The sequence below is a fragment of the Abramis brama genome, assembly GCF_963993115.1.
Source record: "Abramis brama genome assembly, chromosome: 7".
Classification (NCBI taxonomy): domain Eukaryota; kingdom Metazoa; phylum Chordata; class Actinopteri; order Cypriniformes; family Leuciscidae; genus Abramis; species Abramis brama.
This window is the reverse complement of record NC_139969.1, coordinates 23,115,649-23,139,176: the sequence shown is the minus strand read 5'-3', so window position 1 is coordinate 23,139,176 and position 23,528 is coordinate 23,115,649. Positions and strand designations below refer to the sequence as shown.

The following is a 23,528-nucleotide window of genomic DNA, read 5'->3' as shown; positions in this document are numbered from 1 at the left end:
TACAGTGCACAGTAGGCTACTAAAGCCTATTTCGTTCTCGTAATTAATATAGTTCCTAGGCCTAATTATCTTAACTCAGTAATTTGAACAAAACCGGTAGGCCTAACCTAACCTAACGATCTCCAAATAAACACCGTGTTTATTAGAAAGGCATGATCTAACTTAGGCCTTTTAATTATTTATCTTATGCGGGCCCGCGCTTGATTAATCTCGTTGGTGTTCTGTCAGAATTAGCGGCTTATGATAAGTAGGCTGTTTAGTCGATGGTGAACAGGTTATTATCGATATTTAAAAGAAAAAAGAAAAAAAAGAAGTAGTAGTTTAAAATCAGTTTTAAATGTTAAAATTTGTATTTATATAAAAAAGAAAGAAAGGAAAACTTCAGTAAAATAGGCTACATTTAGCTACGTTAAAATCTTTTGAAAGTCGTAAATTTAAACAGCCGCCGAAGCGCATTTTTGGATATGTCTCTGAAACGCAAAGCCCCAGTCTCAGTTTAAATTAAATGAATAGTGCGTTTATTTTTAATTTTTTCTGGTGTTGAGATTGACCTCAGTGTGCCTAGATAATTTAAAAACAGCTAGGCCTACTGATAATAAAATGAAATAAATTACAATAAATCAATAAATAAAATGTCATACGAAGGATCATTTTCTGTTGTTTCAGCTGTTTTAAACTACTCGATTGATAGTGTTCGGCACTGTTTTACAAACATAAATGACACTACATAAAGCCTACCCTCAAAGTTAATACACACTGATTATGCTGTGTAGCGTAATCCGTATTAAAATAAAATGATCATTAAAAATTGCCGCGTCTAAAATAGGCAAAGCGTTTCTGGAAGGCCTTCATTGATCGTCATGCCACAGTACGGGAGCGCTATGCGCCCTCGTGTGGTTGTAAGCAGTTAATGCATCCACTAGCCATTACGATTACAGTGTTATGAAATATATATATATATATAACAAGATGAGACCTTTCTTCTTTTTAATTACATGAAATTGTATCATTTATGATAGTGATTTGTTATATATATATATGTGTGTATATATATACATATTTCTAAACTAATTTGAAATATGGAAATATGTCAAATTTTACACAAAATCACTCCTATAAAATTTACAAAATGTTGCCGTTGTGAGCCTTTATTATATTTTGAAAGTCAAGTAAAAGCTGTGCCATTTGCATTTAACAAAAGACATTATTAAAAACGGAACATGAACCATTATATAACAATTATTTTGTCTATCCATGGGTTTAACGAAGAACACAACCAAATATAAACCTTTTAGGGGAAGCATTTAGTATTTTTTAATGGTTTGTCTTGTGAATGTAAGATTTTGCCATAATACATGAATATTATATAAACATTAATCAAGCTGAGCAATGCATCGTTTTATTGAGCAATGCTTATGGGACAGGATGCTTTTAAATATTTTAGGCCTACAGCACAAACACACAAGAGCTGCACACTTTCATGATGTAGACAACAGTTATGACAAGTAGACTGACAACCAAGAATATCTTCCTTTGATAGCGTAATTAAAAGGGCTCACATTTCCTTCACTTTTTTTCTCTTCCTCAAACATTTAAGTATCAAACTCACACTGTACCATCAACATGAAAGCATGTTTTTACAAATTACATCACATGAGATCAAAACTCTATACAATTTGAGACAAAAGTGAAATCTTTTTCCTCTCAAAAGCTCATTGAAATGACTTCTTTGTGATTCAAATGTGTTGTACATACATCAAATTCATCAGACTCAGAGAGAATAAATCCGGAGTGTGTTGTGCTGAATTACACACATAGACTTCCACTGAAAATTGTCCTAAAAACAAGAACTGACATTGTTTGATAGGTCAGAAATGAAAATACAGCAACACATCAAGCCTCAAAAGAGTTTGAACAAAAAAAAAAAACCTCAATTATAACAACAATGTATTGGTAAACTAAGCTAACAGGAAAACCGTAAAGTTTTTGTACCATTAGGACTGCGACATTCAGTCATAATATTGCAAACACGTAACACACTTGCATATTTACACATCTACACATGAACAGCAAAACCACCTTAGGATTCGTCCTATTCACCTTTCCCTTTTTAGAAAATAACATTTTTCAAACGTCTCTTTTTAAAAAAATGATTCAAATACAAAATTAAATAATTCAGAGTAAAAAAGGCACACCCTTGCACAGTGTATACATGTCAACACATACAGAAGAATATTTAGGATTACTTTGCAAACAATATTCCAGAAGAAGACATATCACAATATCTATATATTTTTATAATACTAAAGGTCTCTGGGATCACACAAAGTTCGGACAATGATGACAGAGAGAGAGAGAGAGCGAGAGCGAGAGAGATCAACAGTAAGACAGAGTCAGGCAGCGTCCTCCCCTCTTTACAGTGCAACTGAAACACTTTCCGCAGATTCAAGCATCAATATAGCGGCAGCACAACTGCATTCTCAAGAGAACGGCCCACTGTAAACTTGCTAATTGTGACTGTAAAAAAAAGAGGAGGTACAAAATATGCTTCCTTTTCATAACATGTTCTGCAATCAACAAAAAACAGGCTACGTCTTGTTCTTTCACTAGGGATACAAAAGTGGCGATGCACATGTAACCCATTAGGTGCTTTTAACACATTCTACGAATCACTACTATTGCATGACCCTCCGCGAGTCAACTGGAATCTTTTTGCATAAATGTTTTGGTGCATTAGATCATGTGCAAAATCTGTCGCTTTATACTAAACATTACTATCGGAGTCAACTGCAAATATTGAGCTCCTGTGCAAGACTTTACAATGCACAACAGGCAGATCATCTAAATCCAATTCGCTTAACTATGAATTTAGCAGTTTAACCTGAAGTTGCATCACTTTTCTTTTTTTTTAAACGGATAGAAAAAAACCCGGATTTTATTTAAAGGTACTGCCTGCAGCTAAAGAGCGATAGCGCAATAAACACTTTCAAACAATTATGCTCTATTTTATTTTTATTCTGACTCTGGTCATTTTTGTTCAGGGCTAAATTTATTTTAGGAATTAAAATATATTCTTAAAAACTGGACTTTTTTGCTAATTTTTATTAAGAACAGTGAATTTTTCTCTAGAGAAAACAAAGGACAATAAATATATAAGCAGCTTTGAGAATTCCAGTATGATAATCATACCACGTAGCTGGGCACAAACAACATCACTCGGTTTCTCAATCAACAATATCTAACACAAAGATACAGAACGCTATATATGCATGACTATATCACAACACATGGAGCCATAAACCTACTGAGAAATCGAACAGAGGAGGAAAAAGAAACTGTAAACAAAACAAACAAGATCTTGATAGATCTCAGAAGTGATCCTTTGACGAGCGGCAGAGAGACAATGTATCCGTTAGCACAGCGAAACCTCTCTTAGGATATGAGCTCATACGTGACCACCTGTGATTCCGCCTCAGGCCGCGCGCGCGGTTAGGACAGAATGGTGGCGATGAAGTCGTAAAAGCGCTTTGAATATTGCTCGGGGTTGACCGTTGAGATCTCTGCCCCTGCCTGGAAAAAGGAGGAGCAAAAACGTGTCACTAGCACTGTTTATGACATATTGGAACTATAATAATAGTTCATTACATTTATATAGCGCTTTTCTCGGCACTCGAAGCGCTTTACATAGAAGAGGGAACTGTGTTTGTAACACTTACCCCATGTTTGACTGTCTTAGCTGCATGGGCCGCTTTCTTCTTGGCATCATATGGAGTGAGAATGTCAATCACCGCCATGAAGTAGATTTCTTTTTTAGGAGCATCTGTATGGAAGAATGAGCTAGTGTTTTTAAGCAAGAACTGGAACAAAGCGAGACAGAACTATCACTTGCCTTTTGGCCCAGTGCTGTGCTGCCACTGCATATTTAACATTCACTGAGCTTGTACATCCATTTCTGTCATGACAACTCCTGACAACTGTTTGGCATGGTAATGGATGTGATAATGTTAATGTCTGGTCTTGGCGGGATACATCTGTTATGTTGCTGCTGCTGCAGAGCTTGTACGGGACTTGCTACTGCCACTGCATACACGACACGCTGCTGTACGATATAGCGTACATGAATTACCCATAACAGATCTATACAGGTGGAGCGTTTCTACAAGAAAAGCTGACCAAGTATTTGAAAGTTGAGCAGTGAGCTCATTGGCTGCTGATACAGCAGGAACCAATCAGCTGTGCCCTATAGAGAACGATGTGATTGCAAGCAGACTGAGTTAAGGACCTATCAGCCTCTGCACCATCTAGAGTTTCATGACAGAAATTTGTATTTATATGCCTTGCAAACTTAAATGCTTGGCTTTATGTGATGCACTCAAGCAGAATCTGCTGATTTGTCAACCAAGATAACGTGTCTAGCTGGATAACAGATACAGTTTTAAAGAGTAAAAATAAACTACTACAAACGGTCAGCAATGTTATCCATCATATTCCATAATTTTCCAGCAAAAGTGAGTTTATGAATTTATGGAGTTGCATTACAGCTGCATAATTTCTAGCTTGTTGCATATTTTCTTTTAGTAAAGAGAAAACAACTGAACAAAAAAATGGAAAATTTAATGAATAAATATTTCTAGTAAATATAAAAAGCATTGCTAAAAAATATAAATAGTCAAATCTGAACTATTGACCTGACTGTGCATAAAAAAACAACAGATTTTCAATCCATGAATGTGCAATATTACACATACAATTTAAATATGGCTGAATTTACAGTATTTACAGATTTTTTTTACCCCCAATGTTTAATTGGTTTTTCAAACTCCAAATATTAAAATTGTGTGCATTACTTGTCTAGTACTATTCATGCTACAGGCATAAAGGACACCTTAAATGATTCAGCTTATTTATGAAAGGTGTAGTATTACTTTTCTAAGTGATTGTTCTCACAATTTTCATCCAGATCAAATGGGCAAAAGATACATTAAAATGGCTCTCAAGCTATGAAAATCAAAACCACCTAGAACATCCTAAAAACCATCAAGCGACCCTACTTTTAATTTAGTTTGAGCTAGAAAAATGACTCACTTTCATGGCTCTTGATGGCATATACGTCAATGACGGGGTCAAACTCTCCCGGGCCCAGAGGTCTATTGCTGTCTAGTGTGTTACTGGGGCTGTCTGGTGGGGAGCCAGTGGCCCCTCCGTCGCTCTCCGTTCCCTCCTCCTCGCCAGCGTCATTGTCTTCACTCTCTTCCTCGGGCTGTTCCTGCTCCCCTCGCTCCACATCATGGATCCCCACCAGCAGACTGTAGTCCATCAGCTTCAGCTGGGCCAGGAACTGGAAACACATTTTTCAAAGGATTAAGCATGAAACAATCATTGTCTTTTTAATTAGATACAGTTTAAAGACAGAGAGGGGTGATTAGGGCGAATGAGCGTTTAGATAAGAGTTTAATGATCCAATTACATTAAACAAAGCAAATGAATAGCAAGGCAGTGGCAAAGCACATGATGGATGAGCACACAAACTTAATGCACACAGACCTCTACGTCATTCTTCAGTTTCTCCAAGAACATTTTCTTGTTTTCCTCATCTACGTAGATTTTCTGGCCGTCATTGATGAAGTCATTGTCTTTGTAAGTTGGAAGCTCCTTGGTCTGTTATTCACATTGGGGGAAAGAAAAAGAGTTAAAGGAGCAAAATCTGTATATTTAAACTTGACGTTTAGTTTACTAAGCAATGAAAAAAAAGATGGTGTCACTGCCATACATTCTGTTTTTCTTCTGCACATATTTTGATTTGTTAATACACTTAAAAATGAAAACTTTATGACAAAAATAATAATTCTTGTAGCAATATTTTTACATATGGAAGTGGGTATTTTCTGTACTATTAGTAGTACCAAATGAAAATGCAATCTGTCTGTTTGAGCGGCCCGACTGGGACAGAGAAAACAACATTAGCTCGACCAATGGGGTGGAACTGTGTGTTTGCCCAAACACAGGCAGTATTTTTGCAATTCTTTTTGGTGCTGCTAGTCTTGTGGAATTAACACTTTTCACATTTACTACATAATTCTAACAATTAATGATGAATTTCTTGTGTCAATCATCTTATCACACTATTATTAAACTAAATAATAATATTAAATATTACACTAAAAATCACCATCTAAAAAATAAATCAAGTCTTATGGGAGTGAATTAAGAAGTTCAACACTTCGCCTGGTGCAATTCTGATCTACCCACACACAACAAATGTGAATTCACTCAGTGAGCTTAAAAATAGCACATCACGGATGCAGTCGGGTGAAATGTAAAGCAGATTTCTGCCTCCTGTGGACACTCAGAGCAACAGGGTATGATTTAGATTTCACTATTAGAGCCAACAGACAATTACAGCATTAAAATAATTACAATGATTAAACCAAGGGTTATTTCCCAAATGCCTATTTTCACAAACATCAGCGATTCCAATCTGAAGTCTACAGCTAGTATCAAGATTCTAAGGGATAGTTTACCCAAAAAAATAAGATTCTGTCATCATTTACCTCATGTTGTTCCAAACCTGAATGACTTACTTTCTTCTGTGGAACACAAAAGATGATAAAAAAATAATAAAAAAATTCATTGGTTAAACCAAAAAACTAAAATAATATGTGTTCTACAGTCATTTAGGCTTGGAACAACATGAGGAAAATAATGACATTATTTCCATTTTTAGCTGAACTATCCCTTTAATTCATTGATCTGATTTTCATGTGTTAGGTTAAATTTGTGATACATTTATTAAACATGAAATAAAAAAACATGATTTAGTTAAATAGCCTACTTTTGTTCTACTTGAATAAATTATCTTTGTGTCAGAACTGAAGAAAAATCTAGATCTAGTATCTATCTAGAAATCATGTTTTCACCCTTTATGACCATTTGATGAAAATTAGAATTGATTTCTGAGACTCCAAACTAATTGAACAAGCAGATGACCATATGAAGGTATATATAAAACCTCATATGGCTCAGCAGAACACTCAAATGCTGACGCACTAGTATTCCAGTTCTTTTCGCAATTCCAGCAGAGATTGTCGAAGATGGAGTCACCGTTCTGGAACAGGAGGATAAGTTAAACCTAAAGCACCGGCCATGGGCTTGTGTTTACAGTCCCTTGTGGGATCCAGAGGGAACGGTGCTTTCCTGAGGCAAAATGCGGGGTGATGCATGTTGAAGAAGAACACTGAGCAATATGGGAAAGTTCTTTGCTGTCGTGTCCTTACGTGTCTTATGGCGCAGTAAAAGCGTGTGGCAATCCGGATGGTTTGTAGCTTTTGGCTCATGCGTGATTTGGATGGAGCCTCCTCAGGTGGGCGTGGCTGCAGGGAGAAGGGAGGTCAGATGCAAAACGCAAGCACCCAAAAATCACTGTGTGGAGGTGACAGACCTGAACTTTCTACGTAACTTTAGGGGAACTGCGTTCTTAGGCATTTTTAACTTTTAACATTTCATAAAAAAAACATGTAAAGCCTTTAGAAGACAATGGAAGAATCAAAAAGATGGACATATCCCACATACATGCATCAAAAAGAAACACACCAAAAAGTACATGTGTGATATAAAGTTGATTGATAACATGACTGTTGTACAGTAACCAAGTGAAGACAAAATATCATGGGAGAATGTTAAGGAAATCACAATTGAGAAGCAAGGGAAACATTTCATCAAATACTGTGAATGACAATAAATCTGTATATGACACATAATTACAAATATACATCAGTTCATATTTGCCCGAGAGTATCATATACAGCGATAGAATATAAAATCTCAATTAAGGAGAAATAAATCAAAGAAATAATTCATCATGCCAGCAAGATTAACATGCATATAGAAAACAAAATTATATATGCATGCAAATCGTTCACATGCCCTCAATATTTACACAAATATGAGAAAAACACAAGATTAGGTTTGCCTTATGTGAGCAAATACTGTACACAAGAGTAGACTGCAAGAGTATTAGCCTTTTATTAACGCACACAATGTATTTATATACACACTACTGTTCAAAAGTTTGGGGTCGGCAAGATTTTTGCTCATCAAGCGATCAAAAAATACATTGAAACTTTTAAAAATGTCTATTTTAATATATTTTTTAAAATGTAAAAAAAATAAATCAGCATCATTACTCCAGTCTTCAATGTCACATGATCCTTCAGAAATCATTCTAATATATGCTGATTTGCTGCTCAAGAAACATTTCTTCTTCTTAATACATTACTTATAAATATTACTTTTATATTATTCTTTTGAAAACAGCAAACAAAAATATTTAGCTAAAAAATATTTAGGTGGAAATTGTAATAAAATTTTTTTTCAGGCTTCTTTGATTAATAGAAAGTGCAAAAGAGCAGCATTTATTTGAAATAGAAATATTTTGGAGCATTATAAATGTCTTTACTGTCACTTTTGATCAATTTATTCCACCCTTGCTGAAAATAAAAATCTTGACCTCAAACTTTTGAACGGTAGTGCAGTTTGCACAGGAAGTTTAATTCAGTGTGATAGTGCGTAATCCAACAGTCAAATGTTCCCTGAAAACAAGTAGCCAATGTCTGATCTATTATTTACAGTAGTTCTACTTACCATCTCACTCTTTACCTTCAGAGATCAGTGCACTTAAATTACAGGGTAAAACAATAGGGTATCACAATATAAGAGACACCACGGTTCTTAGGTTTGAATTAATCCAATATTATAATTATTTTCATTTTTCTCAGGACCATTACCTAAATAAATTGAAACCACTGGACTACAAAAGTGCAGGTTCCCATACTCTGAAGCAAATAAATCAAGCAAACACTGAATTAAAAAGGAACAGAGTTTTTTTCCCCAAGGAATGGAGAATGTAGAAAATGGGATCTTTTCACACAGGATCATTTTATTTAATACACAAGACAAATAGAAAGGAATATGATGTTATAATATGTTCAGATTTTTTTTAAAAACAGTTTCCAAACTCAGGCATGCAATACATTCAACATGCAAATATGAGCTCATTTTCTGAACATGTAATCATACACTGGAAATGAAAATATTTTTAGCCTGGAAGTCCATCCCCTATTCAAAAGTTAAATGCTTTCTACACATGATAAAAAAAGAGAGAGAGTTTACCTTTTCTTTGTCGCTAGCCTCTCTTGCCACTGTGGATCCCTAAAAATGAACATAAAGTCATTATTAAAAGAACAGTTACCCTAAATTAAAAAATGTCATTTCCTCAATAGATCAAAAACTCTATGACTTATTTCCCACTCTGGAACAAGTTAGTTTTCTGCTGTACTTATTTTTCTGCTATTATACATTCACTCAATTCATTAAAAAGATCTGATTCAAAAGAATCATTTGTTCATGAATCAGACAACACTACTTCTCTCGTGAACGCACCAGGAAGAACGTCTGAATTTTCTGTTTAATAATGAGTCTCGAAATATAGCATAAGTTTAATAAGTCGTACATACAGTTTAATAAGTCTTACATCATAAATTTAATAAAATGTTCATAATGTAGTAATTTTCTTAAAATGTAATAAAATCTTGAGCTCTTAATGTATAACAATTTTTCACATAATGTAATAGGTTATTGTATGAGAAAATGATTATATTATGAACATTTTATTTGTAGCAACTTCTAATGTAGTTACAGTTCATAAGGTAATACCAGCACATAACGTGCAAGAGAAACAATATTTACAATATAATAATTATCTTTCAATATAATATATTTGAGCACAAAACATAATTAGGCTACATTGTGAAATAAACATTTTCATAAAAGTTGTATTAATTTTGTGATTATGCATGCTCCATAATTTTGAGTCACCTTGACCCAGAAACACATTTGAAGTTTTTTGTCCTACATTAAAAAATTAGAGTCTTGGCTTTCTAATTTATACGTTTTTAATCATTTTTGAGATGCAGTCATTTAAATGGTTGTCATTAAATCTTGCTTATATTCTAAAAAATGTATAATGTATTTAGAATTTTAGTGATATGATTCTCTATAGAGAAGCTTTTTGAACTAATGAACTAAAGACATTATTCGCCAAATGTTCCAGAGGTAAACGTAGCATTAGGTGACAAGTTCTTCACAATTTCCTCCCTATATTGATACTGTGATTTTTTAAATATACCTGAGCACTATATTGAGAATCAGTTTTGATATTGTACACTGTTCGTCATTTAACAGTGTATATAACGTTTTGTTGTCAAATTGAAAAACGTTTAATATTCTCTTTATCTAAAGCCTATAAGTGTATTTGGCTTATGTATATAAAATAAGTAATGTACAGTAATACAATTAAGTAATATCAACATCAATAATAATAGTAGTATTAATAATAATAAGAATAAGAATAATAATACATCCGGTGCATTTTAGATTAAAAAAATGTACTGTAAATTAATAGCAGTGTTTTTTATGTTAATTAAAAATTAATACTGTAAGGGATTATTAATGTTTTTATGTTTAAAAAAGCTATCACAATTATGACAATAAGACAAAGATTTTAATAAATTTCTCATAATGTAAAAATATATTTATTTTATTACGTTTTCAGAAACTTACTACAGTATGTGCAATTACTAGATTACACCGATCCATTCACTTTCATTATATTGAAGATTAGACAGGTTCTTAAAACAAGATCCACTCACCTTCAGGTCATATTTTTTGTAAACAGGCAGCCGGTGGCTGAAAACATTGCGAGTGACGATCATGTAGGTCTCATCTCCATCCACTGTGAGGCGATACATGCCCAGAAACTGAGGGAGCAGCGTGTTTCCATGGCACTCGACTATATACTACAGTGGGCAAATACAAAAAAATAAAAAAATAAATTAAAAAAGATTCACTTTACACTTCATAGCTTGTGAGATTCACAATAGAATCTTTTTTTTATCTAAAGAAACAGATTTTCCCTCTACCTGGTGGTACTTCTTCAGAATGTTGTGCATCTCGGCCACGTCCTCGCTGGTGATGATCTTGATGACGTATCTCTTGTTGTATGAAGTGTGGAAACGAGCTCCACTGCGGCCCTGAGCGTCACTGGGAATCGGGGCCCTGCGTGTCAGAGAGTTCTGCCACGGGAGAAAAGAACAGTGAAGGATTTCACACTAAACAGCTCCCATAAAACGGTGAAAAGCTACTGGCACTTCTCCTAGACTGCAGTCAGACTGGAATGCCAGACTGTACAGACTTTTATTGAACCTCATAACAAACTGAAACATTTTGGCAGATTTGGTCATTTGGATTGCAAAACATTCTTGCTCTTTTACAAAAACAGAAAACAAGATAAAGAACATTTTGCAGTTCCTTGCAGAAAGATAGGAGTCAATAGGTTTGCATTCAAATTCAACCAGCAAAAGCACAGCTGAGTTACTGCCTGCGCTTTGAGATGCCATCTTCATTATAGCTGCCAAAAAATGCAAGGTCTCTGCGGTTTACTGCAACAGCCACACACTGTGTTGTCACTGTACTGAATGGGATTGGTTTTCACGATGTTCAAAGCTGTTCCAAACGTCTTAGTGAAACTGATTTAGTAGATCAGCAGATCCCAACTGGTTTTGCTTTAGGACCCAGATTTGGATACCAAGAATCAATCATTTTTTTTAAATGATCATCAACAACTCGAGCAGTAAAATCCTCTTTAAAAACAAAAGCTGAAATATTTATATTAATTTATTAATTAACATTACAATACAACAACATAGGCCAATTGCAAAATTATTTACAAGTCATATACTGAGTAGGAAAACTGAATTTTGTAAATGTAAAAACATCAGCAGAAATGCTATTTACCTGTGAACCTTTATTTAAAGTAGTCTGGCCTTTTTCCCCCCCCGTTGCATAATTTTGTACATGATTTTGGAGGGTGAGGCCATGTCACAACCTGTTCAAGATGGCATCAACCAAATTTGGCTGCTTTAACAAAGTGACGATGAATTTGCACCAAAAATACTGTTAAGATTCTCAGCCTTATTTGACATTAACAACAAAAGATACTGTATGGCAATCATTTTCTCATGACTTTTAAAAAGATTTTATTTTGATATCCAACCTAAGCACGATTTCAAGATTAGCAGCATTTAGCATTGTTGTTTTTTTCCGCAATGAGAACAAACCAAATATTTTTTGCTCACGACCCACCAGCTGAGAACCGCTATTGTAATCATATTAAATTCATTTTGGATATTGATAGAGAAGATGTTTTACTGAAGTCACCTGGAGACACACCAATAAAAAAAAAAAAGGTACTTTCACTTCAATGAAAGTGAAATGCTGATTCCAACAATCACAGTGATGGGTCAACAGTAGTGTAAGTGTAGTGTTGAGATATTCTGGGAGATGGGCCAAATTCAATACACTATTTTCAGTTTATGGCGTTTAACTTGATCTGAGCCGGAAAGATCTGATGATTGCTATAGAAACTAAAACCTGATATTATAGCAGTTTACTTATAAAACTGCTACATATGAACTGAGAAACAAAAATGCCTTGTTTTAAAAGGGTCATATCATGAGGAATCAACTATTTTTTCTTTTTGTGTCGAACTATGAAAAACAAACTGACATTTCAACATTTGTTCACGGGTGAATCAACATCATGTTGTAAAGTGTATGTTCTGTTTTGGTTTGGTTTTCACAGTTTTCCTGTTCTGGTTTGCCAGTGTTTAATTCACCTGTTCGTACTTACTTTGATTACTCCCCTGTGTATTTAAGACCTTAGATTCCTAGGTTCTTCGTTCGGTATGGTTTATGTTACTGGTAAAAGCTTAAACAATCTCTAAGTGTTTCTCCTTTGTTCAATAAATAAGTCTTTTGTTTCATCCTTTGTTCGTGACATGTTGAATTTTGTTTCAATTTTGCAGATCGAATCAACATTGATATTGCAATGTTGTTTTAAACAGTAGTTTATTGAGCCAAAGGTCGTAGTTAATAGTGAGAATTGGACCCTAAACTAAAGTCTGACCGTATTTTGTTAACCTTTTTTACAACCATTTAGCATTAAATGTAGTTTCAATGATTTTCAGCATTGAAACAACAACAACTGATATTTCAACCACATTTCAACACTGAAGGTCGGTCACAGTCCAGCTGGGAATGTAACTTTCAGATCTTAATCTTCATGTGCACAGGCCTCAACAGCTTCAACATCTCAGGGTGGATTGTTTAATGAATTTTTCACAGTGCACTGCAGGCTTTGCAAAAAGGATGGGGCAATACAAAAATTATATTATACTGAACATGACAACAAACTTGCAGCCGGTGTGTGAATAGAGTCAAAAAAAGTTCTCAGCCCATTGTTCATTTCACATGTGAAGAATGAAGAAAATAGTCATTAAAGCTTAAAGAGGGTCTGTTATGTTTTCATACATTTTCAACTTTCTTTAGTTTGTAATGTTGCTGTTTGAGCGTTAAAAATGTCTGCAATGCACAAATCCACTCAAAAGGGAGATATCTTTCTTTAATATCAATAAGCACTTTTTCAGAACTCCATAAAACGCCTTCATTGTAGTCTTGAGTTTTCTTCCAGGAATGTACGTCACAATATTCCTCATTTAAATAATTCCCGCCCAAGGAATACGCAAAAAAATGGGAGTTGCCTAAGTAGTGTGTTGAAACTTGAGGTTATGGTAAGGAGCATCACATTCGAAGTGGTTGACCAATCACAAAACACTGATCTCCAGTTGACTAAACAGAGCACATTGTACTTTTCTGAAGGAGGGGACTGGGAAAGTAAGGTACGGCAACAGTGTAAAATATGTGAAAAAAGAGCGTAATAAATCCTCTTTAAATGTAACAATTTTTGGCACAATAAATTACTAACAAAAAAATAAAAATAATTATAATATATATATATATATATATATATATATATATATATATATATATATATATATATATATATTAGGGCTGGGTAAAAAATATAGATTTCTCGATTTTAATCGATTCTCATTTTTACGAACCGATATCGATTCTTAAATCCCAAGAATCGATTAGTCATCCTGTTTTCAGCTGATGAATGAATGTAACATGTAGCGCGCATCCCATCCAATAAATCGCAATAATCTTTGTGCTTTGTTACTATTGCTATGAAACAAAGTCTCAGATTTCAAATTACGTCCATTTTCTTTCAAAAACATTCAAAAACATACCGTTTTGGCGCTGTGAGATCGCTCTGGCTCAGCTATAGAGAAGCAGCAGCGCACACATGATCTTCTCTTCCGCCTTAATAATACCAGTTACAGCGTGAAATAAACATGATTGAGCATCTGAAAGTATGTTAAAAGGTAGAGTACAACTTATCGAAATCCGTATCATGTGACATGGAATCGCTCAAGCAGTGTTTCAACCGTGGAAAGACGTCAGTAAATCAGCTTGTAAACAATGTCATGTAACGTCACATTTACCTCACCATATCCAGTGACCATAAACTTGTTAGTCAGCTAGAAAAATTAACTCTAGAGAGGAGCATTTTGCTAAATATATGCACCATATTACATATTCATTATAATTGTTAATGTTCTTCAATTTTTAATGTATGTTTGAATAAATCTGGCAGGTTTTTATGACAGCCACCATTTAAATGTTTATATTTCATTTAACTTTATTATTATAAAAATAAATAAAAGTGTAATTTAAGTGTTTGTATACAAATCAGTTCATTTTTACCTTCAATATTATAGCTAATGAAGCCTAGTAGGCTACCACTGACTCCCATAGTTTACAGCATCAGTTAAGAGTTTTGTTTTCTTTGAGAAAATTTGCCATGTATTGTACCAGATATCCAAAATAATCAATATTGAATCGAATCGAAATCGAATCGAATTGCAAGCTTGTGAATCGAAATCGAATCAAATTGTGAAATTTGTGTCAATACCCAGCCCTAATATATATATATATATATATATATATATATATATATATGCTACGACCTCCTTAAGCACTTAGGTACCTGATATTCCTGATCATCAATGGAGAACCGCTCCCTTAGATTGCGGAAGACTAGGGGACAGTACTCCTTAAACTTGAAATGGCTTGGCATGTTCTCTCTTTGGAAGCAGAAAAAGGTGCAAAAGCAAATAACTAACAAAAATCAAACAAATAAATAATAAAATAATCCCATTAAGTTCAGCAATATAGTCTCGAGTCAGTCTTTCTTACTTGTTGAAGAGGTGGTTGTCCACCTTGATCTTCGAGTTGGCTTTGAAGTCATCAGGCATCAGCATAACAGGAATTTGGATGTGACTGAGTTCATTTATCTTAAAAAAAAAAAAAAAACATAAAAAAATCATCATTCTAAATGACAAAATAATATTTGAACAGTGATGCATATCAAAAATAGCTTGATGTCTGTTGTATAGGAGACTTCTGGACCTGCTCCAAATGAATACATCAGACCGTTTTCTTATTTACTGAGAACTATCTGCAGTACAGGGGCCATTCCTCAAATGTGGTGCACTGATGGAACGCTGCCAAGAAACAACTTCCTTTCACTAACAGCAGCAGCGAAAAACAGAGCTGTCTGCGCCAACAGGCTAAGCATTACTTATTTGGCCGGACTGTCCCCTTCTTTTTTCATTGCCCTAAATAATTCAATACACGTCAAGTGGCCTTTCATGGGCAATAGCACATGCATGACTACACATAAACTCAAGTCAGTTCAAGTTGATTGATAGTGGCATGAACTCAGAAAGCTGCCCACTTATCTAAGGATAACCCTATTTCTGTCCAAAAATGGGTGCACATGTGCATTTGTCCTACAAGGTGGAATCCAACCTGATTTTTGGACACTCCCTTTACACTATGACGTGTTGTGTGTGTGCAGAGAGTTATTTTTGCGCATCTTCCTGTGCCTCCATCTGTTCCTGCTGCATCAGGGGGCGTCCTCCTGTCTATTAAATAAAAAAGGCTAAGCTTTGTGATTTAAAACAATGACAAACAGGATGTCGAAAATAAGTATTAGGCTGAAAAACTAAATACGTCCGTTTCTGATTTAAGGTACTGGCGACAGGCAAAATTGGAAGCCTCAGAATACAAACCACCATCTTTCACTGTCTGATGCTGTACAATAATGTCACAATGGATTTGCAAAGCTGAACAGTAGTCTACAAAGAGTTAAAAAAAGGACTAGAGAAATCAACTGCAAGACTGGGGGAGAGGGCAGCAGGTTCAGTGATACAGCAGCAGCTGAAAACGGGAAGGACAAGCCACGGTCAATCAGCCTTACCCGTGACACAAACACACACTCCCCATCCGCTCATTTACACAGTATGAGCCATGTGATTCAGCCCATAGTACATGCATGATTATTATGATCTTAATGAAAATCGCAAAATTAAATTTGATAATAACTGCAGTGTGATTTATATGGTACAGTGACAATCATGTAAAGACAGACATGTTTAATCTCTGATATATAGTTTGTTGATGTAATTACATCCACATATAGATTGTATGTGTCATAGTGGCTCTTCACCCCCGCCCCTTTACACTCGGTTACATAATCAGCATACAATTTCATTTGGATAAAGCCATCGAGATTAATCAAGCAACCAAGAAACCAGAGGCGTTCCTGGCGGAGTAGGTTGTGTGTTTTCTGAAAGCCACTCTGGAACATGTGCGGCGAGAACATTACAAGCAATTACTTCTTTACAAGCATTACTTCTTTTTATTGCATTTCACTTCAAATAATTTCATTACTGAAGCCTGTTTTCTAAGCAGACTAATATCTGTCAGCATATTCACCCGCTTTACATAACACATCGCAACTACAAATTCACATCAATCGCAACAGACAGTGTTGTTCCTTATGTGCTGAGAAAAGAGGCTGGGGGGGGGGGGGGAGGGGGGTGTCAGGCATTTTCTCATTCTGGCCATTAGGGAAGTTCCTGCCACAATGGAAGAAGCCTTTTTCTCCTTCACCTCAGACTTAAGTTATACCTCTGAGACTCTTACGTAATCAACATGAAAAAGCTCATCTGAGACAGTGCTGATTGAGAGGATGAAACATCTAAAAGGAGAGAAGAGGGGAGGAGGAGCGGGGATTAGATAAGAGAGAAGAGATGAATCTTAAAGAACTATGAAAGACATAGAAGAGCATCAAGCATACGCAAGACGGTGTGGCATATATGTGTTGAAGGGAGGGGCTCTATTGGCCTAAATGATAAAAATAGGCTAAACCCACAGGCGATATTCACTACATTTTTGAGGTCAAAAGATCTCATTGTCATTTAGCCCCAGTTAAACAAAACATAAAGGATGAACAGGAAGAATGTGCTAATGATGTTTGGGAGCATCAACCTGCAGGCAACACTGATTCATTTTGGGGTTTAGTGATTCTTTTCTACACAAACACCAAATGACTGAGAGAAAATGACTGAAAGAAAACTCCAAAATGGATGTCCCCCAAAAGTGTTTTAGACATTCCATATTATCTACAATTAAAAAAATTGTCAGGTAACCTGAAAAGATGTGCTTTGTGGTAGCATCTCTATAACTAGTTTCACTCAAGTCCAAAAATAATATTTAAAATGTCCCTATTATGCTATTTTAAAGGTTATATTTACATTTACATTTCTCAAAGAATCTGAAAACAGTTTGTTCAAAGATCATCTCTCTAAGCTGAGGTTTCTGCGAGCTTACTATGGTCTGATTGGTCAGGTGACCCAGTTTGTTGTGATTGGTCTACCGCTTACAGCGTGTCGGAGACAAAACATAACATTAAAATGGCTGCCTCCGAAATCGCTTTCGCTCTTGAGTAGGTACTTATTTTGAATAAGTAATTACTTCACGACCGCTAAAAAAATATGTTTTGAAATGTGTTTAGTATGAATGTAATCTGGATATACTACATTCGCCATGCTGTCATTATCATGTGACCAACCAGCGCGCGTCAGTTACGTTGCTTCACGTTGGCCTCACGGGATAGTAAATTGTCCATCGTACGCACACTTCAGAATCTTGCTGGAAGTAGTAGGTCATCCAGGTACTTTTTGCCTTCTTTATTATGAGTACTGTGAATTCGGACATACTTCTTTTGTCACATACTGTTTTTCACCTACGTTAAAGGAGGGAAGTATGTGATTTCGAATGCAGCCTCTATCTGAATTTCAGCTCCAGAGGATTTCTTTGTGTTTGTATACACAGTCGCTGCATGCGAATATGCCTACATCCATATTAGCTGAAATGTTTGTGAGTCGAGCAGTATGTCTGAATTCATAGGAATCATAAAACAGTAGGCGAAAAGTACCCAGATGACTTACTACTTCCTGTGAGGTTCTGAAGAGTGCACAATACGCATACAAAAACGACTGAGCCTGGGTTCTCCCAAGGTTTTTTTCTCCATTCTGGCACCTGATGGAGTTTTGGTTCCTTGCCACTGTCGCCTTTTTCCACCTTTGTTGCCATTGGCTTGGCTTGCTAAGTTGGGGACATTAAATTTAACATTAAATTTAATATTCAACAATAATATTGATCTGCCTGCATTGACACTATTATACAAGAACTGAACTGAGCTGGACGATAACATCACGGTTTACTCCAGAGCGGCTATATATATATATATATATATATATATATATATATATATAAACTTAATAACTTTTTTAAAAACAAAAATGAAACATCACTGAACTTACTTAAGCTGGACTGTGACACTATTTTCTTCTGGAAACAAACTTTTTTGCATTATTTTCCTGTTATCTCTGTAAAGCTGCTTTGAAACAATCTGTATTGTAAAAAGTGCTAAATAAATAAATGTGACTTGGCTTGACTTGATACTATCCCATGAGGCCACAGGAGAGGCTTTGTGAATGGAGATGAAGCAACGCAACTGACGAGGTAGGTCACATGACAATGGCGGATGTAGTACGTCTGAATTCAATTATTATACTACACATTTTTCATACTATATGAACATACTATTTTAACAGTCACTAAATAAGTTTCAAACCAAATGTACTGGCTACTATACAGTGTATGTGAGGCATGCACACACTCTGATGTAAACAGACGAATGAGAAGTACATGACAGCAAAAATGCAGCGGTAACCCCCTAAACAAAACAGCTGTGCTTCTTTCTGTTTCTGAACAGTTTTTTAATGTTTTAAACAGTCATTCAGATTTTTGTATTTGCAATGGTGTTCATCAGCACTACTTAAATACTTAGACTTAACAGGCTGTTTAATTTCATACTTGAACATTTTTACATTTTAATCTGGACTACAACATGCCCTAGATTTTGATTGAAAATGATCAGATTTTTTATTATTGTCAGTAACACTTTACAATAAGGCTCCATTAGTTAATTTATTAGTTAGTTTTTTAGTTATAAAAATACTTCTAATGCATTTATTAATATTAGTTTCAACATGTAATAATATATTATTAAAATCAAAACCTGAGCTAACATGAACTAACAATGATCAGTTGTATTTTTTAACCAACGTTATTCATAGAATAATAACTGCTGTAACAAATGCAGCTATTGCTCATTGTTAATGTTAGTTTATGCATTAACATTAACTAATGAGACCTTATTGTAGTGTTACCTATTGTTCTGTATAATTCTCTTGCACTTTAATCTGTTTTAAATATTTGTTTACTTTATAATTTTTTGTGTATTTTTTTATTGTATTTAAATGTTCAGTTCTTTTAGTTATAAGAAAAAAGATATTCGTTTTTTTTGACACTTTTTTGCAACTTATTTCAATATCGTGATAATACCGTATACCACGATAAAAGCTTGAGCAATTATCGCAAATTGATACCGTCATATGCCTAAATGGAAGTGATTTTTAAATCAGTTAAACTGCACATATTCATTTTTTACATCCTCTCTAGGGCTGATGAGAAAATACATCAAAAGGCCATTCAAACAACCTCTCTAATCCAAAACTGGGATGCTGAAGGGGGAAACTGGCTTGTGAATTACTACATCCACTTAGGATACTCTGAGGGGTGACATTTGTAAGTATATTTAAAGAAAAATGGGATGAAACAATATTTGTTGATGGCCAATGTAACACTTTCACCATAAGTGGTGCGCTTGTATGGTAGCTGACTATAATAATAGGCTACTAAATAAGTGTTAGGCAGGCATAAACTCAGTCTTTTGATATTGGATACTCAAAAAATATAGCCTGAAACTGTTTGATGTTGAAACTGACTGGATGTTGCAAGTTAGTTTAAAGATAAGAATAATTCATCAAGCCCAATAGCCTAAAAGATTTAAATATCAACATGATTCATACATAAGGGTCTTGATTAGTGATGAGTTACATGGTCTACAAAGTATAACAGGCAATTCATGTAGATAAGAGTAATTATAAACAGCATTTTCAACAGCTATATACAGCCATTCTTTGGTATTGAAATATGCTATAGCCTACATTAAATCTTCCTCACCTCAACTCGCAAGACGCACAGGAAATTTAGATGCTTTTCAATTGTATTTGAGAGGCTTATAGAGTGCATAAAAACAATGAGCATTTAATGTCTTGACTTCAATCTATGTTTAAATGAATAATTATACTTAATAATCATGACAGAGCATAAGGCTCCCAGACACCAGTGTCCAGATTCCCAGGAGACCAATTAAAGCTTCGTCAGATACCTGCAAATCTTCCATTCCCACAGGAAAAGTATTCTTTAAATATATCATATTTTTTAAACACACATATTTAGTCCAACAGTTGGGTGTTAATCAAGATTCAAGATTTCATAGTTTTTAAAAAAAACATTTTTCAAATATTGAGAAATAAGAGAATAGAAAAGGAACAAAAATTTAGAATTTAGAAATCCATGTTATGAGATCTCTCAGTCACTGAGAACAAACATAGTTTTGATTTTCGTGCAGACATTAGGCGCTGACAAGAGATCAGGGATCTAATGCTGTCTGCAGCCTGTGTAGTTAGTCATTCAGCGTCCTCAACCACAACTCTGTGCCAAAGCCTCTCATCTGAGCAAACACTTGCTTTGCTCGCTGACACAATCATTTCATTGATTCTTGAGTACTGGGACGAAACAGACCACAAAACTGAAAAATAACATTAATTTTTCAACTAAATATTTTTGGATTAATCTCCTCAGTTAATCACCTAGCCTGTGTTTGGTTGTAATATCCTGCTTCTTGCATTTTTTTTTTTTTTTTTTGTCCATTAATTAATTTGTTTCAACACCATCAGATACAAAAATAATGTGTCAAATGTAATACAAATATTTACAAATATAGCATTCATGTCATAGAATTAATGACTTGACACCACAGGATGCTTTCAAACTGATTTCAGCACCATCTGTTGAATTTTCACTACCATCATGCAAAGGTGTTAATGAAATAATCACATTCTGCATATCACACATATTTCAGCCATTGTGTTTAGATGGTTTTACCACCAGGACCTAGAGAAATTATGTAAAAAATTACATATAACTAGCCTAATATAAATATATATAAAATCACCAGAGTCGGTGTGATCGGTTGATCTCATATGCAGATAAAATAGGCAAGAGGACCTTCAGTATCAGAATTAATGTTGAATTTTACAGATTTTTAAAGAGATAGCGTAGCCTTTAAGAATTTTATTGGAATTGGGAATGGGAATATAAGAATTTAATTCTAATTTTGAGAATATATGTGCTTATATATATATATATATATATATATATATTCAAACAGCACCAGTAATACATATTTCTGTTTTTCTATGTTTAGATTCATGTAAATTATCTGGTTATGTCTGATGACAGGTGGTTTTGTGGTTTTAGTGAGTGATAATCTCATCATTCTTGATCAAATCAAATTAGACTAAATGGTATACATTTGTGTCTAGAACATTAATCATCTGATTCATTTCAATGCGGAACTGTATGTTTAATCTAAAGTTGAGTGGCATGTCTCAAGTTAGCACGCATTGATTCACGCAACAAATAGCTCTGATGTTTAGATTCGTAGACTGACGTCGATGCTACAGTTATCTAGGGACCAAGAAGCCGCAAGAAAACGGCCACACGTGTCTTCAATCCGCTCAGACGCAACATCGCAGCCGTTATAAACCTGTAAGAAAACGTAACCCTTACCGAGTGGTTCACACCCCACATCAAGACGCTGAGCAGCGGGTCGCTGGCCCGAAACAGCTTCACCTTCTGAGACACGAAATGTTTCTTCTTGGTTTTGCTGGCGATGGTTGCAGCAAGGTTGCAGGCTGCAGAGGCCATGTTTAGCGAGTAGGGTCGGGTGAATGAAATCCCTCTCTGTGCGTGGCACTGTGGCGATGTCTTGACACAAGCTGTTCAGAATCAGCAGCGCTCCACCGGATCTCGACATGCAATTTGTCCCTTTCGTTATTTAAAGCATCGCGTTCATGCATCCCTCTGCAAACGCGCAGATGACGAACGATGAAAACTCTCAGAAATCCCGCTATCCACCAGCTAAATGCTAGCTGTCATTGACGTTAGCTTGAAGGTTACAGTTGGCAGGATGTGTGCGCTACCTCATTCACACACACACAGCTTTGCGAACTAAATCTTAACCTCGCCCGGCAAAGCACCCCAGAAGCTCATATGAATGACATCCGTGTCCATCATGAGGCTTAACGTGAAATGTAATAAAAAGTAAACGGATGCAGATTCAGGACGCAGATACCTCTTTAAAAAGGTGTGTCGCCTCAATTTAAATCATGGCGAAAACCCGTTAACAATGGTTATTATGGTACGATCCCAAACAGATCTCTCAATGCGAACGTAACAAATAAAAAGCCGGAAAAATACTAATAAACAACCGCTGTCCTGTTGAAGTTCCGACCGAGACCGGGAGCCACATCCACTGCGCCTGTATATATGCAGTAGTTGGACCAGTCTGACAGTTCTGCTTTAGCTCAGCTCAGCACGTTGACATATAAATCTTGTGTTTCACGGAACGCTGTTGGCCTGGCGGCACTACGGTCACAGCATGATGAGATCCAAATAGTCCTATTGGTGCACCACTGCACCCATCTCGATTTTGGTCTTGGTCAGTAGTCTAAGCTTTTCACGCTTGGTCTTCAAAATTACATACACAATTAAGCTGCCTAAACTAGACATTAGCAAGGTTATATTGTACAAAACCGAGTCCACATATAAGAGATGTCGCCGAGGACGTAAAACCAACTAAATCCATAGGCTATCACCTGCGGCGCAAACAGCGTAAGTGGATCATCAAATTGTATGATTACAATGTAAATGTATCTAAAAACTCGAATACGCATGAAATAGCTAGAATATGTTTTTATTTTATGCAAATACAGCTATACAGGCCTTTCACAAAAATGTTAGGAAGACCACATTTTAATCAAAACGGATTACAGCATATTTGCGCTTATTTTTTCTTATAGACCTACATTTTATATAAATAGCACTTTTAAGAAATATGTTGTACTCTACCATGAGATGAAGACTCCATAGCAGTAGTAGCATAATACGTTTTATTTTTCATAG

General features: G+C 35.3%; 1 protein-coding gene across 2 annotated transcripts; it reads right to left on the bottom strand.

The window, feature by feature from the left end:
* Positions 1-1,116: 1,116 nt before the first annotated feature.
* On the bottom strand, positions 1,117-22,984 carry pip4k2ab (phosphatidylinositol-5-phosphate 4-kinase, type II, alpha b). 2 transcript variants are annotated; one of them, XM_084118941.1, is made up of 11 exons: positions 22,134-22,984; positions 15,216-15,313; positions 15,007-15,103; positions 10,977-11,129; positions 10,707-10,853; positions 9,169-9,207; positions 7,275-7,370; positions 5,545-5,658; positions 5,086-5,338; positions 3,717-3,820; positions 1,117-3,570 (listed from the first exon to the last, which is right to left on the bottom strand). In XM_084118941.1, the coding sequence occupies exons 1-11, from the start codon at positions 22,269-22,271 to the stop codon at positions 3,490-3,492; spliced, it is 1,320 nt and encodes a 439-aa protein (XP_083975067.1). In that variant the 5' UTR covers positions 22,272-22,984; the 3' UTR covers positions 1,117-3,489. The 2 variants fall into 2 exon arrangements, with proteins under 2 accessions (XP_083975067.1, XP_083975068.1); XM_084118942.1 differs by lacking the exon at positions 7,275-7,370 and having other exon boundaries at positions 22,134-22,952.
* Positions 22,985-23,528: the final 544 nt, after the last annotated feature.